At 44.4% G+C, this 15,289-nt stretch overlaps 1 protein-coding gene across 1 annotated transcript; it reads right to left on the bottom strand.

Moving 5' to 3' along the window:
- Positions 1 to 1,572: 1,572 nt before the first annotated feature.
- On the bottom strand, positions 1,573 to 14,652 carry NEK2 (NIMA related kinase 2). The gene is made up of 8 exons (XM_078441382.2): positions 14,284 to 14,652; positions 12,954 to 13,171; positions 12,198 to 12,438; positions 10,036 to 10,118; positions 9,183 to 9,309; positions 8,123 to 8,339; positions 6,546 to 6,671; positions 1,573 to 2,434 (listed from the first exon to the last, which is right to left on the bottom strand). The coding sequence occupies exons 1-8, from the start codon at positions 14,377 to 14,379 to the stop codon at positions 2,208 to 2,210; spliced, it is 1,335 nt and encodes a 444-aa protein (XP_078297508.1). The 5' UTR covers positions 14,380 to 14,652; the 3' UTR covers positions 1,573 to 2,207.
- Positions 14,653 to 15,289: the final 637 nt, after the last annotated feature.

Genomic DNA, 15,289 nt, shown 5'->3' with positions numbered 1-15,289 from the left:
ATGTTTTGTAAGTTGGGTCTGATGGGACAATAGCACATATGTGGGGCCTCAGAGCCTCAGTTCATGCAAGGTCCTGCCTCCCGCTTCCAGCTCCCCCGCCCCTTGGTGCACCAGGCCCCATCCGGCTTCCCCTTCCTGCCTGTGCCCCATGACCACTGCCACACTCGGCTCCCAGAAAGGGTGTGCACACGGGCAAGGAAAAGGTCAGGATTGGGGGCCTGTGCCCTGAGGCATCTCAGGGCAGAGTATGGCAGCAGCTGCCCCCCATGCCTTTCTCTCTTCCTGGGCTGGCACCCCAAGGCATGGCTGGTGGGCAACCGGCTGGAGGCCTTGACAGGGGCGATCCAGGTACAAAGAAATCCCAGCTTGGAGGTGCAAAGATCCTTGGGAGTGACCTGTCTGCCATATGCTGGGGCAGTGGCCTGAGGGGGAGATGCCTGGCTGGACTGTAGGTAGGTCCAGAGGCTGGAGGGACAAAGAACTTGGCAAGCACCGGCCAGGGGTCCCCAGATGCCAGTGACAGGGATCTGTGTCTCTTATGCTCAGCTTGGGGCACCCTCCTGGATGAGCCACAGAATACAAATTACAGGTCAGTGATTCCACACATATGCAGAATGTGCTATTTGCATTTAAAACTGCCATGGCACAATATAAAAGAGGAGTATGAAAATTCACAATAGTTTAAAATTTTTTCTTTACTTAAAACATTAAGTAGCAAATAACACAATAAACAGAGAGACAGAGACCTTGGAAGAGAGGACAAGTCTTTTCCTGTACTTTTAATGGTACTTGTTTCCTGCTTTTTGAACAAAGAGCCCTACATTTCTATTTCGCACTGGGCCCTACAAATTATACTTAACATGTTTATCAGAGTGGTCCTGCTGGGATTGATCTGTGAGGATACCACAAAGTCATGGATATCAGTTTCTGATTGTTTCGATAATATCCATTTGTCTTTGATGGCACTGCATTATCAACTGTGTGATAAACCTGCAATAAAATAGCCAACAATACAGGAGCGGTTTCTTCCCATTTATTATTAACCCTTCATAATTCGGTCTTATTTCATTAAGCCGGAAAGAATAGCATCGCTAGGAAAACATCACATGCAAAATGTGGCAGGCACAGCAAACACTGCTAATTCATATTAGAAGTCAGACACGTTAAAAAAAAAAAAAAAAAAGATCCGTCAAAACTAAAATAAGTTTCCTTCCAGGGTGGGGTATGTTTCAACAAGTTTTAGCCTAGATCAGATTTCTCAAGCGTGCGCTACTGACATCTTGTGACGGGCACTGTCCTGTGCATCGTAGTCCCATTACATGCAGGCAGTCCCCACCCCCCCCATGATCAGTCTCCAAATACTGCCAAATGTCCCCCGCGGGGGGCAGCGGAATCACCCCTCCTTAAGGACTGCCGGCTTAGACAGACTGATGAAATGGGGAGTAAAAGACCATCAGAGAGCAAAACCCGGTGAGCGTGAGACTGATGTTCTCTCCTCTTCTGCCAATGCCTGTGAATCATAAATACACAGACTCCCTCAACTAAGAGATCAACAAATGCAAGAAACATAAATATAGGAAAACTAAAGAATTCTTTTATTTAGTGAGTCCCAGGTAGGTGAATGACAGCCAGCTCATACACTCTCAAATAGGATAAAAAGGAAGACTTCAGACATCACCGTGAAGAACTTCACCAAAGGTGACAGATGGGCACTGCAGACCAATGGGATACTTACAAGCAAGATGTCCCAGCAGTAGCGACCGATCTGTATCCAATTAGGTGTTCTAAGCTCAGAAACATGCACAACCTTGAATCTAGGCACGACTATCGCAAGCACAACACTCAGTAGTTGAAAGCTACCCCTAAGTACTTTTTTTTCCCTGACGTTATTTTCTCCCAACATTTAGAATGTAACGCTTCCCGTTCCAGTAGTAATCACACCCAGGATTAAAAGCCCAACCCACGAAGAAAATGTCATTCTTGCTATGAAGTGTTCTTTAAAAAAAAAAAGAGAGAGAGAGAGAAATGAAAGGTGTGGGCATTTTGTACAATGGTTGCAGAAGAACCAGCAAGGCCTGGCTCACTGTACAAAATGGCACGGCTCACGGAACCAGGTGAGCAAAGCCACAGCAGTTGAGTATCAGTCTTTCGAGGGCAGGCAATGTTCAATACGGACACAGCTCTGTGTCTCTCTGCGAGGCTAGAGGCTAGCGCATGCCCAGAATCTGCCTGCTTTTCAGCTGGTAATTTTTTTCGATATCTGACAACGCTTGAGCGCGGAGCTGAGCAGCATGAAGCCTTTTCTTCAGGTCTTTGCACTTGGATTTGAAGGGGAGCAGACTCTCAGAATTCTCACTCCTCTTGACATTCTCTTTACTTTCCCCACTGAAATGAACTTTCTTCTTAATTATCGAGGATGGAAGATCAAAAAGTTCTTTAGAAAGAAAAAAAAAAGAGTAAGTTCAGCCTCTCCTTACTTAGCCGACTTCTCAAACACATTCTTTTTTTCTCTTTTTTGGATGTTTTACTTATTTTTCAGGGAGAGAGAGAGAGAAAATGCACCAGCACGAGTGGGGAGGGGCAGAGACAGAGAATCCCAAGCAGGCTCCACACAGTCAGTGCAGAGCCTGACACGGGGCTCGAACTCAGGAACCGTGAATCGTGACCTGAGCCGACATCAAGAGTTGGCTGCTTCACCGACTGAGCCACCCAGGTAGGTGCTCCCCAAAATATTTATTCAGTTCATATTTGCAATCTGGGGACCTGTGTTATTTTCTCTGGGATAGGGGGTGAGGGGCATGATGCTGGCAGAAATCAATCAACCTTTTAACCCACAGCATTGAAAAATAATCCTGAAATGTGCCAAGGAACATGTTTTATCCTCTTGACAATCAACTCTTAAGGTTAAATGCATTGGGGATTATGGGCCACAACCAAAAATTTGGAAATCAATGTGATTTATTTCTACCCTTGAAAACAAGTGCCATTCTACCTAGAACACATAACTTCCAGAAAAGTAAGAAGCAGAAGGTCTTTCTTACAGATGGCACCTATAGTTTGGGTTAAACATTCAAGAACACTCGTTTCAAAGCAGCTGAACGACCAGAAACTGGTTTCAAAAGGGACCTGAGCAAAGTCAGCATGGAAGAGATAAATATGTGAATTGTAGCTTTTACATGAAGAAAAATTTGCGTGAGGTGGCTACACTATTGGCTACTGACAGAACTATCTGGGGGTGGCGACTTGCAGTTTTGAATTCCAGAATCTTCTTATTTTTCCTTTGTGTTCGTTTAAAGGAAATATGTTCAAATATTTACTGAGCTCACTGTACAGGCCATCGTGGACTAAAGGCCCCATTCCGGTAGGGGGAGACGGACCACAAACAAGTAAACTAGCACATGTGAGGAGTATCTGAGGTGATATGTGGGGGAAAAGTAACACTGGAAAGGGAGACAGAAGTGCTGGGGGATCAAAGCTGCAGAGTAAGGGGACTTTTGAGCAGAGACAAGGAAGAAGCCAGGTGGCTCTCTGGAGGAAGATGTTCTAGGTGGAACAAATGGGAAGGCCCTGGGGTAGGGGCTGGGTGCACAGAGAAATGCTACCTTCCAGTTGTCCTGGCACCTCCTATTTCTTTTTTTTTTTAATTTTTTTTTTTTTAACGTTTATTTATTTTTGAGACAGAGAGAGACAGAGCATGAACAGGGGAGGGGCAGAGAGAGAGGGAGACACAGAATCTGAAGCGGGCTCCAGGCTCTGAGCGGTCAGCACAGAGCCCGACGCGGGGCTGGAACTCACAGACCGTGAGATCGTGACCTGAGCCGAAGTCGGACCATTAACCTACCGAGCCACCCAGGCGCCCCTGGGACCTCCTATTTCATAGTGTTCCTGCTGCAAAGCAAACCTGATTGCTTTTACACTTAACTCTGCTGTTTGAAAGATATCCACCCTTACGGTCACCAATACCTATACATTCACAAGCCAACCATTTACACTGTAAATCCTATTGATGGGATAGTTCTATAAGAAAGAAGTGTTTAGAAAAAGAATTAGTATTTCCCAAAGTTAGCATTTCATTAAATAGACCAAGAGCTTTTAAAGAGAGGCTGCTGCTTACTGTGATGAGTTTGATGCTTTACATCTTCCTCCACAGGAATTTTCTAGCCCGAGGGTGGGGAGAGGATACTTCCAGCCATCCTGAGTGCCCAGGGCACCGCTTCCTCCGGCTTTGTTTATTTTATCACTCTGACAGGCTCGGTGCTTTTGGCGCTTTCAGTGCTCAGAGCCATAAAGTACCTCCTAGCCCCAAGGGGACACTTGATTCCTAAAGCTCACTGTAATGTAAGTATTCGCCACGATGTGCAACAAGGTGGATCCCGACTATTTATACATCTTGCACTGAAATGCATCATCCTGCTTGAGCTCTCTTCTGCCTTTGTTCAGACTCTCAGGGCAAGATGTAAATCAAGTCCTTCCCTGGAGGAGACGACCCAGCAGGGCCTTCCGTAACTCTGGACAACAGGTTTGACGCATGAAACTCACCCAGATGAACACTTCTCCTCACTCTACCACATTGATTACAATTTCAGCCTACTTTGTCTTGGGGGGCGGGGGGGGGGGGGCGGGTGGGGCATAAAGAGAAAAGCTGGAATAAATATTATAAAAATACTGAAATAATAGGTAGCAATAGTGAGAAAAAAGAAGTTATTTCAAAAGAGATGAAGCCTAAATTTTATATAATTCTTGTTTCATTTACTTCCATCACTCACCACTATAATATCAGTATAACCATCAAACTCACTTAGTTTTGTCTGTTCCATTTACAAAATGCTATCATGCTCACTGAAGTGACAAGATTCTCTCTCAATTTATTCCAGGTGGAAATGACAGCCCTCACAAACTCTGTCCTACATGGTAGGAGGGAGCCATAAGAACTCTAAGTTTCACTGGAAAATTCAGATACTCAATTTTTAAAACCAACAAAACACTTAAAAAAAATAATTTATGTCACATAGAAATTTAGAGAAAAGAGGTTTAACGCTTTGCACTTTCCATAATCTTAAAGAGTAGGGTATGGGGTGCCTGGGTGGCCTCGTCGGTTAAGCGTCCGACTTCGGCTCAGGTCATGATCTCACGGTCTGTGAGTTCGAGCCCCACGTCGGGCTCTGTGCTGACAGCTCAGACCCTGGAGCCTGCTTCGGATTCTGTGTCTGCCCCTCCCCTGCTCATGTTCTGTCTCTGTCTCAAAAATAAATAAAAACATTTAAAAAAAAATTTTTTTTTTAAAAAGTAGGGTAAATAAGACGTAGGGTTTCTGTGAAATGGAGAAGGCCCATTAGACTGGCTCGCTGATATACCCACCAACCACTTCTCACTGGAGCACAGCGACAGGCCAGGGCCCACGAAGGCAGGGCCCTGGGAAGGCTGACTGTCTACAAACCGTCTACTTTGAATAACAAGGGAAACACAAAGAGCATAGGTAGATATCAACCAACTGAATTTTCACAAATACAGGTTTCAATTTTTTTAATGTTCATTTATTTATTTATTTTTAGACAAAGAGCGAGAGGAGGACGGGCAGAGAGAGAGAATCCCAAGGAGGCTCTGCGTTGTCAGCGCAGAGCCCAACACAGGGCTCAATCTCACAAACTGTGAGATCATGACCTGAGCCAGAATCAAGAGTTATACGCTTAACCAACCGAGCCATCCAGGCGCCCCAAATACATGTTTCAATTTGCAGGGGTCTTAGCAAAGACCCAAAAGTGATGGCCTATTCTACAGTTAGTTTATCACACCTTTTAAGCTATACTTTTTTTTTTTTTTTTATTTTTTATTTTGAGAGAGAGGGAAAGAAGGAGAGCACAAATGGGGGAGAAGCAGTGGGGGGGGGGCAGGGAGAGAGGGAGAGAGGGGGAGAGAGGGAGAGAGGGAGAGAGGGGGAGAGAGAGAGAGAGAGAGAGAGAGGGAGGGAGAGAGGATCCCAAGCAGGCTCCACGCTGTCAGTTCAGAGCCTGACGTGGGGCTCAAACTCCCAAACTATGAGATCATGACCTGAGCCAAAATCAAGAGTCAATGCTTAACCAACTGAGCCACCCAGATGCCCCTAAGCCATACTTTCTATGAAAGATGTGGCACATATTATCTGCTCATGTGGCAAGAGTAAAATGCTAGGATTTTTGCTTGAAAATGAAGAGAAATGTATAGTAATTTTGGTAATATACCAAAAGAAAAATCTGAAATGCACAACATTTTTTTAAGTGTCCTAGCTTTAAAACCTAAGTAGGAAAAAAACTAAACACGTAATTTCATGAGGTAAATAAAATTGAAGATGAAATCATTATGGCTCATTGCCTCAAGTCTATGAACCCATTAAGTAAATCGTTGCTATAACAAAATTATTTCTATTAAGATGCATATATTCAATGAACTCCATCTTAAAATACAAGACTTCGTAAATTAAAAGGGCTATCAAAGCCCCACGGCAGCGACACCGGTGCCATTTCTTCATCTGTGGTGGCAGCTTCTGTTTGCGGAGCGAATTCTCATACCTGGACCCCCCGCCAGACACAGCAACTTCTGCTCCTTCAGCAGGCTGTAATTCTTCAACAGACTCTCTGCCCTGGCCAGCTTGTCCTCTGCCAGTCTCTCACGGACACAAAGCTCACGTTCCTTCTCTTTAAAAAGGCAATGGAACAAGAAAGATATTAACAAGTGGCTATGGGTTTAACACGGTTCACATTTGGTAAGCCTACCACTTTTCCTCATCACGCAGCCTAGCACGCCTGACCAGCAGTGCAAAAGGTTCCGTACCATAAACCTGGTCAACCTATTGCTAGGTTTTGATTCAGCATTTTAGTATGTTGTGTGTTGTCTTAGGTTTTCTCGTAAGGACTGGTTTAAGCACAAATACAAGGTCAGCATCAACTTTTGGTCATGTTGTCTGAGAGGAACTCATTTGGGAAAATAAACAACGAAAGCCATCTCTGCTCTGCACTGAAAGCAGGCAATAGCCCACTTTCTGGGCTTTGCCTAGCCTCACAGAACAAACCCTCCTTCTTCTGGGTCAATGAGAGCACCCAAATAGAAGCAGAAATAAACCACAACTCGGGAGGTACTTCTTTAGATCAGTAACAAAGGCTATTTTTTTAATTCATGGCCCAGAATTCAGAAAGTTCAGACTTCAGTTGCTCTATGAAACCACAAAACGTTGGGAAAGGTTTTAATGAAAGTTTTGTTTTACAAATTCTTTTGACAAAAGCATCAAAAAAAGGTTTCTGGGTGAGCGCAGGTTCTACTCCTCCAGAAAGCAGAGCTCACAGCACTAAACAATTATCATCAGGAAGTAAAAACATGAATGCATGTATGGGATGCCTTGTACGTTCATTTAAATAGAACGGTATCTCTTGGCTGCATGTGCATAAAGCCACAGAAGCTAAATCAAGTGAGCCGTGAGGGTGACGGGAGACGGTCATGACTCCATCTCCTGGCCCTTGACATTAACATGAAGAGCCTCGCTGCTGTTGCTACTTTGCTTAATCTACATCCTGGGTAGCAGCTCTTACTTTGGTGAAGTAGACAGACTTTCGGCATCAAAAACTAATTAGTACCTAATCAGTTACTACTCAAGACTAAGACTTACAGACCTAGAACATCTTTACCCACATGCTTTAATGAATTGCCCGAACATATCTAGTCCCACATGCAATAGAGTTTTACATCTGGGCTGTACTGGGCCAGCCATATCAGAAGTTAGAAGCGATGGTTTTTATTATGGAAGGCAGCAAATGCTTAAACCCTCTTTTCCGATGGAAACAATGTAGGGTATAAATATATTAAAGAAGAGAAAGAAAAAGTAGCTCCACAGTAACATATAATGGCTACTGCGTCAGGGTCATCACAGTTAGTGACCGACACTATAAGAGCACTCGATCTGAAAGAAAGGCTCAACAGGGAAGTGCCGGCAAGCTTCATTTATTATTTTCCAATACGTATTTCGGTGTCTCAAGGATTTATCAGAATGCTCTGATAGAACATCGACGTATCAAATACTCTGTTCAGAGAGATTTCACACACATCAGAACAGCCCTCTGTGGCGCTCCCTTGCTTTGCCCCCATTCAGACTTACGCTCCAGCCTTTCTTCTCGTGCTTTGAGGGCTCGCTCCCGCTCCTGTAACTGTATTTCCTTTAGTTTCAGCTCTCCCGAGACAGGGCTGGAATCCTGTAACTTCTCCGGTTCCAACCGCCGCCCTCTTCTCTCAGGATTTCTTCTTTGCTCTTCTGCAACTAAGTCTGCTATCAAAGGATTCTCAAGAATTTCTTCGACAGAAGGTCGATGGTAATCCTGGGGGGAACAATGTTCAGTGTTGCAGTCAGATTTCATAACAGAACACTCATCCGAAAAGCGCAGGTACGTTAAAAACAGCATACATTTCTAAGACAAAAGAAAGGGCTTTATGGATGGGTCTTAAACACCTAGAAAGGTGAAGTTCACTAGTGGCTTTAACCCATGAGGTTCTGGGTCCACAAGGTAATGCAGACGTTAACTAACCTTTGTTCCCCCTTAACCTTTCAATCCCTGAGCTGGTGCTTGGTGGCATGCCAGGGCTGCTTTAGGGCAAGTGCTGCTCTTGTATCTCAAAACTACTTTAAGCAAGACCCTCCCTTACCAACCTTCAGTCCTATTTATTTCACCATTTTCCTTCTTTGTAATTCCACAGCATTTAACTCCTACTCTCACATCAACCTGACCCTAGGACATCTTCCTCCCCATCCCAGGACCAGGTCTTTTCCACACAATCTCTTTATTTATTTCCCCTCCCCCACTCCATCTCTGGTCTCTAATCTCTCGGCTGGAGCGAGAGGCTGGGTAATGAAGTTTGATTTGTGGCCCCTTCCCTTACCACCTGCCGCTTTGAGGTAGGCAAGGGAACTGAGGATTTGGAGCTTTTCTGCAATCCTGTTTTGCTAGCCACCATCTGTTAGTGTGGCAGAGAGAGGGAGGAGGCACGAAGAAAGCACAGAAGGTAGGCCGGCAAGGATGTACAACTTGCCAAATTTACATGTTTTCACTTCCCTTAACAGAGTAGATTTAGCTGAGGAACTATAGCTAATGCTTCTTCAGTCACACTGCTTCAAGAGAGAAATTGAGAGACAGAAGTAGACAATGTAATCTTACACTCTTTACCTTTAAATTTAACATCCTTGTAATAATGTCATTCAATTCATCAGAGTAACGATATGGAATTCGCCTGAATTTGCCTTCTCTAATCTTCCCAGCTAGTTCTTTCTGGTTGAAAGCTGTAAACGGAGGCCTGGGGAAAATTTTTTTTAATGTAGAAATGAAAATATATAATAGGAGCCAAATCAAAAGCACAGTTTAAGCTGCAGTTTGTGTTCATGTTTCTTCTGGGATTGTCATCCCTGGCTAAGCTGCCCACCCTTGGCATTACTGACATTCAGGGTCACATGATGTTTGTTAGGGAGGCTGTCCTGTGCATGTGGTATGTTTCGTAGCATTGCTGGCCTCTATTCACGAGATGCCGGAGCTCTCCCTAGCTGTGACACCCGAAAATGCCTCCAGATGTTGTCAAATGTCCCCTGGAGGACAAAACTGTTTCCTGCTCCCTGGCTGAGAACCACTGCTCTACAGAATAGTTTAGGAGGAAACAAAGAGGAGGCAAAGAAAAAAAATGGCAAAGAATGGGAGCTGTTTTTAGTTCTCCAGATTCCCAGGCCTCTCCCCTGGATTTTTGTTTCATTTCTTCCACAAGCCTGGACGATGTGCTCTCCCTTGAGCTAAGTATCAGTCTAGCAAGGGAACCATCTTTCCAGGTTAAAAGCATGAACCAGCCTCAGGGGTTATATTATTAATTTGCAAATAATTTTTTTAACCCGTCCATCTATGTTAATTTTAACCCAACATATGATTCTTTCAGGCTCAAATACGCATGGATGCTCAAAAAGCTGAACCCAGTGAAAGGAGACAAACCTCTGTGAGTATAAACTTCAGACCAGAAGGCTGTTTTCCTCACACTTACATTAATGCACACAATTCATACAGCAAACAACCCAGCGACCAGATGTCCGATTTCTCATTGTAGGACATGCGATTCATCTGCTCCTAAAGGGGGAAAAAAGGGTAAAAGTGTAGGAGGAGTGAAAAGTTTATTTTGTTTTAAAACTTACAAAATAACCTGAAACAAAAATGGAACCTTAACATTTGGTAATATTGCCCTGGAGAAGAAAAAAGGAAAAAAAAGGAAAACATTTTCTATCTGTACAAAAATATCAGATTCAAAAGACAGATCCAGTTTATGTCAGATCTTATACCACAGTAAAAAAGATGGTACTTTATATTTTATCTTCAAATTTATAATGGAAAAAAGGCAACGATCTTATCCTAATATACTTTATCGCATATAATTCATTCACTTCATTTCACTCACATTCATTTCACTTTCACATTCATTTCACTCACAAATGTTATTGTGTTACAATAGATCAGGTGCTGATAATTCAAAGGTGAATATGAGACCTCTACCCTCAAGGCATGCATAATGTAGAAACTCCATTTTGAAAGAACCAGAGCAAAAAATAAAATAAAATGACATAAAAACCCAGAGAAAATTTCAGAATAACCAAAACATACATCTGGTGCACATGTAAATGGATATAGACATAAATGGCTAATTGAATTATCCATTTATGTATTTTTCTCTTAGTCCACAGTATAAATCACAGTATTAACTAGTATTCTCATTTCCTATTTTAAGTATTTTCCTTTCTTCCACACTTACAGTATTAGTCTACCATAGTTCTTATTGTCAACAATGGGCACAGAAGTAGTACCAAAACCTTCAGGAAGCTTCTTGGTGTTCTAAACTCCAACAGGTGAGTCTGATACCACTTCCTGACAATCAATGCCTTAGGGAAGGCCGAACCGATCTAATTACAAGGGCAGGAGGGAAAAGGAACAAAAGAATTACACAGGTTTCAAATTTTCCAAGAACCACTTTTGGGTAATTTTCCTTTATGTTAAAGGCTTTCTATTTAGAATCTGATCCAGTGCGAAAACGACACTGTTCTGGCAATGTCTAATCTTAGTCAAAAACAATACATTAGTGATAGCACTTACTGCTTCAAGCTTTTATTTTTTTTTTAATATTTTTTTTAATTTTTTTTTTAATGTTTATTTATTTTTGAGACAGAGAGACAGAGCATGAACAGGGGAGGGGCAGAGAGAGAGGGAGACACAGAATCGGAAGCAGGCTCCAGGCTCCGAGCCATCAGCCCAGAGCCCGACACGGGGCTCGAACTCACGGACCGCGAGATCGTGACCTGAGCTGAAGTCGGACGCTTAACCGACTGAGCCACCCAGGCGCCCCAGTGCTTCAAGCTTTTAACAGCCATCAGGTAATATCTAGAGTCATAAACAGTTCATACCCTTTGACCTAGTTCATACCCTTCTGAGAGCTACATGCCAAGGAAATAACCAAAAAGGAAGAATGAATAATGCATTCAAAGATGTGCAGAGCAGTGCTCCTTAGAATGGTAAGAAATTCTGGAAACAAAATATCTAGCAACAGAGAGAACAGATAAGTAAAGTGGGTCCGCTGCAGCTCCACTGTAGGAAAAGGCAACAACAACAACAAAAACACAAGTACAAGAAACTAACACTGTAAAAACACATTATCTGAAGTAAGCCCTGAATCTCCATACACAAGAATCACCTAGAGAGTCTACTGAAAGGCAATGTTCAAAATGAAAAGTGGAAGGGAAAACAAAAGCGCAGAGTGCAAGAACTGTTCCAGACACCCAGAGATCCAGATGGATCCGGATCCACTGGATCTGGGTTTGGGGCCCAGGGCTCTGCGTCTTGAACAAACACTCTAAATGAGTCCAAGGTGTTATACAGGGCCCATGTTGCTTTTGAGAACAGAGACAAAACCTATTTCATCTTCGTAATCCCAGAACTTGGCACATGGTAGCCATTCAATAAAAGCTTCACTTTAATTGTTGATATGGAGGAGTTTAAGAGTCTGGTGGTCCATTTGGAAAAAATATAAATTCCAAATGAACAGTATTCATTCCTCACTATTGTATATTACTAAGCAAACAAATAAACAAAACCCTCAATTTCCCTCCACTGAATGCTTAGCGTTAGGATGTTTAAAAAGTATCTAAGTTCTGAAATACTCACAGGAGACATATAATATGGTGTGCCAACAAATGTTTTTGCAAAACTCGTATCATGGCTTAATATTCTAGCTAGCCCGAAGTCTCCAAGCTTAACGTTTTGCTTGCCATCCAGGAAAACGTTGGCTGGTTTCAGATCCCGATGCAGCACGGTATGACCACTGTCGCTTCGTCTGTGACATTCCTTTAGGGCCAACGTCAACTGAGTCATCACTCGAAGAACAAATTCTTCATCTAAGTATTGTCTGAAACCAAAGCAGTTACACAGCATATGACTTCTGAATAAGAACACTAAAAAGATGGGATAATGTGAAGTATCTAGTTTTCAGAGTGTACAACTAGGGAAATAAATTATTTTCAAGATAAGGTATGGGTGTTGATTCTAAAGTGCTGTGGACTCACAGAACAAATACAAGAACAGTCTTCCACATAACTAACTACTTCATCCCCAATCCTAAACTAGGATGCTTAACAGAAATGAAACTTGGCCCATTTTCAGCTTACATTTAAAAGATGAATTTACCGGGGCGCCTGGGTGGCTCAGTCGGTTAAGCATCCGACTTCAGCTCAGGTCATGATCTCACGGTCCGTGGGTTCGAGCCCTGCGTCGGGCTCTGTGCTGACAGCTCAGAGCCTGGAGCCTGCTTCGGATTCTGTGTCTCCCTCTCTCTCTCTGACCCTCCCCCGTTCATTGCTCTGTCTCTCTCTGTCTCCAAAATAAATAAAACATTAAAAAAAAAAAAAAAAAAGATGAATTTACCTTTCCTTGGTTCCCTTTGTAATTACGCTAGCCAGGTCCCCTCCTTCGCAATATTCCATTACAATGTACAGTGTGGTGTTGGTTCGGTCAATAATTCGATCATAGTAACGGACAATGTTCGGATGTTTCAGTTCACGGAGTAAATTCACTTCAGAAACAAGCATCTGTTTCTCAGCTTCTGTCATGGAGCCATAGTCAAGTTCTTTCCAAACTAGTATCTGAAGTAAGAATTTCCAAGGTATGAATGAACTCATTACATACTCAAAGACAAAGAATGAACGTTCCAAAATTTTAAACTTTTAAAAGTTACTTCTCTCAGGGGCGCCTGGATGGTTCAGTCGGTTAAGTGTCTGACTTTGGCTCAGGTCATGATCTCACGGTTCATGAGTTTGAGCTGTGCATCGGGCTCTGTGCTGACAGCTCAGAGCCTGGAGCCTGCTTCGGATTCTGTGTCTCCCTCATTCTCTGCCCCTCCCCGGCTAGTGCACTGTCTCTGTCCCTCAATAATAAATAAACATTAAAAAAATTTTTTTTAAGTTACTTCTCTATTAAATAGATCACCACTGTCATTACCATCTAATTTAGTTCAATGAACTTAAGAAACCCGAGTTCATTTCCATAATCTTCCCCTAGTTTTCAAGGGGTAAATGATGCCATGGGAGAGAGGTGGAGTCACATTAGGCCTCCTCCAACCCCCTACCCTCAGTTGCTTTGTGGCACGGTAGCAAAAGGTACTTGGGTCAAAGCTGGAGCAGAGGCAAAGTCCCTGACCATTCCCACTGTCCAACCGGTCAAAGTTTTCCAGGGTGAGAGCCCTTAGTAAAGATCCTTCCGTCAGCAGCCAGGCAGTTTCCTCTCCATTGTTTCCTCCTGTATAAGGTCTACCTACACACACTGGAAAATAACAATCCGATAATCCAAGTAATGGATATTTTAAGTGAGCTCTGACTGCAAGACAAAAAGCTCCAGGTTCTGGGGGTCCTGCCTCTTTCCCACGTCCGAGAGGGATACTCTTCTCTGAATAGAACTCAAGACTCAGCCACCTGTCACTAAAGGGAGGCCCTTAGCAAGTCAAAGCAGGAAAGAGGGACAGGGAAGAGAAAGAAAAAAGTAGAGATACATAGATACATCTCAAAACACGCAGGGTCCCAGCCCTTGAGCGAGCCAGGACAGACACAGACCTGGAAGAGATGGCCTCTTCCAGGCACCCCGCCCTGGAGACCCACAGCCCCAGGCCTCTCGCTCTCCCGCCACCCGGGGGCCAAGGGCGCTCGCCGCGGGCGGGTGCGACCGCAGCAGGGGCGGAAACAGGGAGGCTGCCCGCGCTCACCTTGCCGTCGCTCTTCCTCCGGATCTTCTGGCAGCGGCCGTAGGAGCCCGCGCCAATGGTGTACAGCACCTCGTAGTCCTCCGCCCGACTTGGCATGGCCGGGCCCCCCGGACGTTTCCCGCTGGTCTCCCGCAGATCTCTCCGCCGACTCGGAGACCTGTCCTAGCCACACTACCTATCTGGCCACTCCAGTCTCCAGCCCGGTTTAACCGACGCGGGCCCCGGCCTGGCAGCCTACTGGCCCACGGTGAGGCCGCTTCGCCTCTCTGATTGGCTAAAAGAACACAACAACCTAGGCATCTTGGGAAAAGCGTTTCGCTAGGCAACCGTTGTCCGCCTCGGTGTCCGCGTCCGCCGCTATCCCCCTTCTAGGGAGAAAGGGGCGGAGCTAAACCGAAGGCGGGCAGGGGTGGAAAGCGGGTGTGGGCGGATCTCCGCACCTCTGTCCTTCCAGCGGAGCTCGCCCAAGTAATCGAAGTCCACAGACGTCTTCTTGGACTTCTTTGCACGCTGCTGCCACCAGCTGCCTTCTGATCTTTGCACCCTGACCCCTCACACTACCCACTCTTCTGTGCACCTGCCCTTCTCTTAGGTTCCTGAACCCTGAGCCTAGGCGGGGTCACACGGAAGACTTCGTGGGAGCTGAGAACCGAGATGAAAAGTACAGAACCACTCCGAAGGGGGCGCGACCCCGGGCAGGCTATGGTTGGGGACTGTGCCAGCCACTATGCGTGTGTTGTCTCGTCCATTCCTCAACACAAACCTATAATGCAGGAATTCGTGTTGTTTCCCATGAGGAAAGGAAAGCACAGAAAAGTTAGATTATCTCTTTTAGGCCTAACGGTCGGGAACAGAAGAATCAATTTAAAAACAGTGGATACTCATAGAGATGATTTAAAGCTTACACATGACTTTAGGGTGTAACCATCATTAGAGAGACTACCTTTTTGAACACCAAATTTAGAGTCCTGTTTAACAAGCACAGGGTGTGTGCAAAACCTCAGGA

The sequence above is a fragment of the Panthera onca genome, chromosome F1 (genome assembly GCF_046562875.1).
Source record: "Panthera onca isolate mPanOnc1 chromosome F1, mPanOnc1 haplotype 2, whole genome shotgun sequence".
Lineage (NCBI taxonomy): Eukaryota > Metazoa > Chordata > Mammalia > Carnivora > Felidae > Panthera > Panthera onca.
The sequence above is the reverse complement of the archived record's forward strand: the minus strand, read 5'-3'. Positions and strand labels throughout refer to the sequence as shown.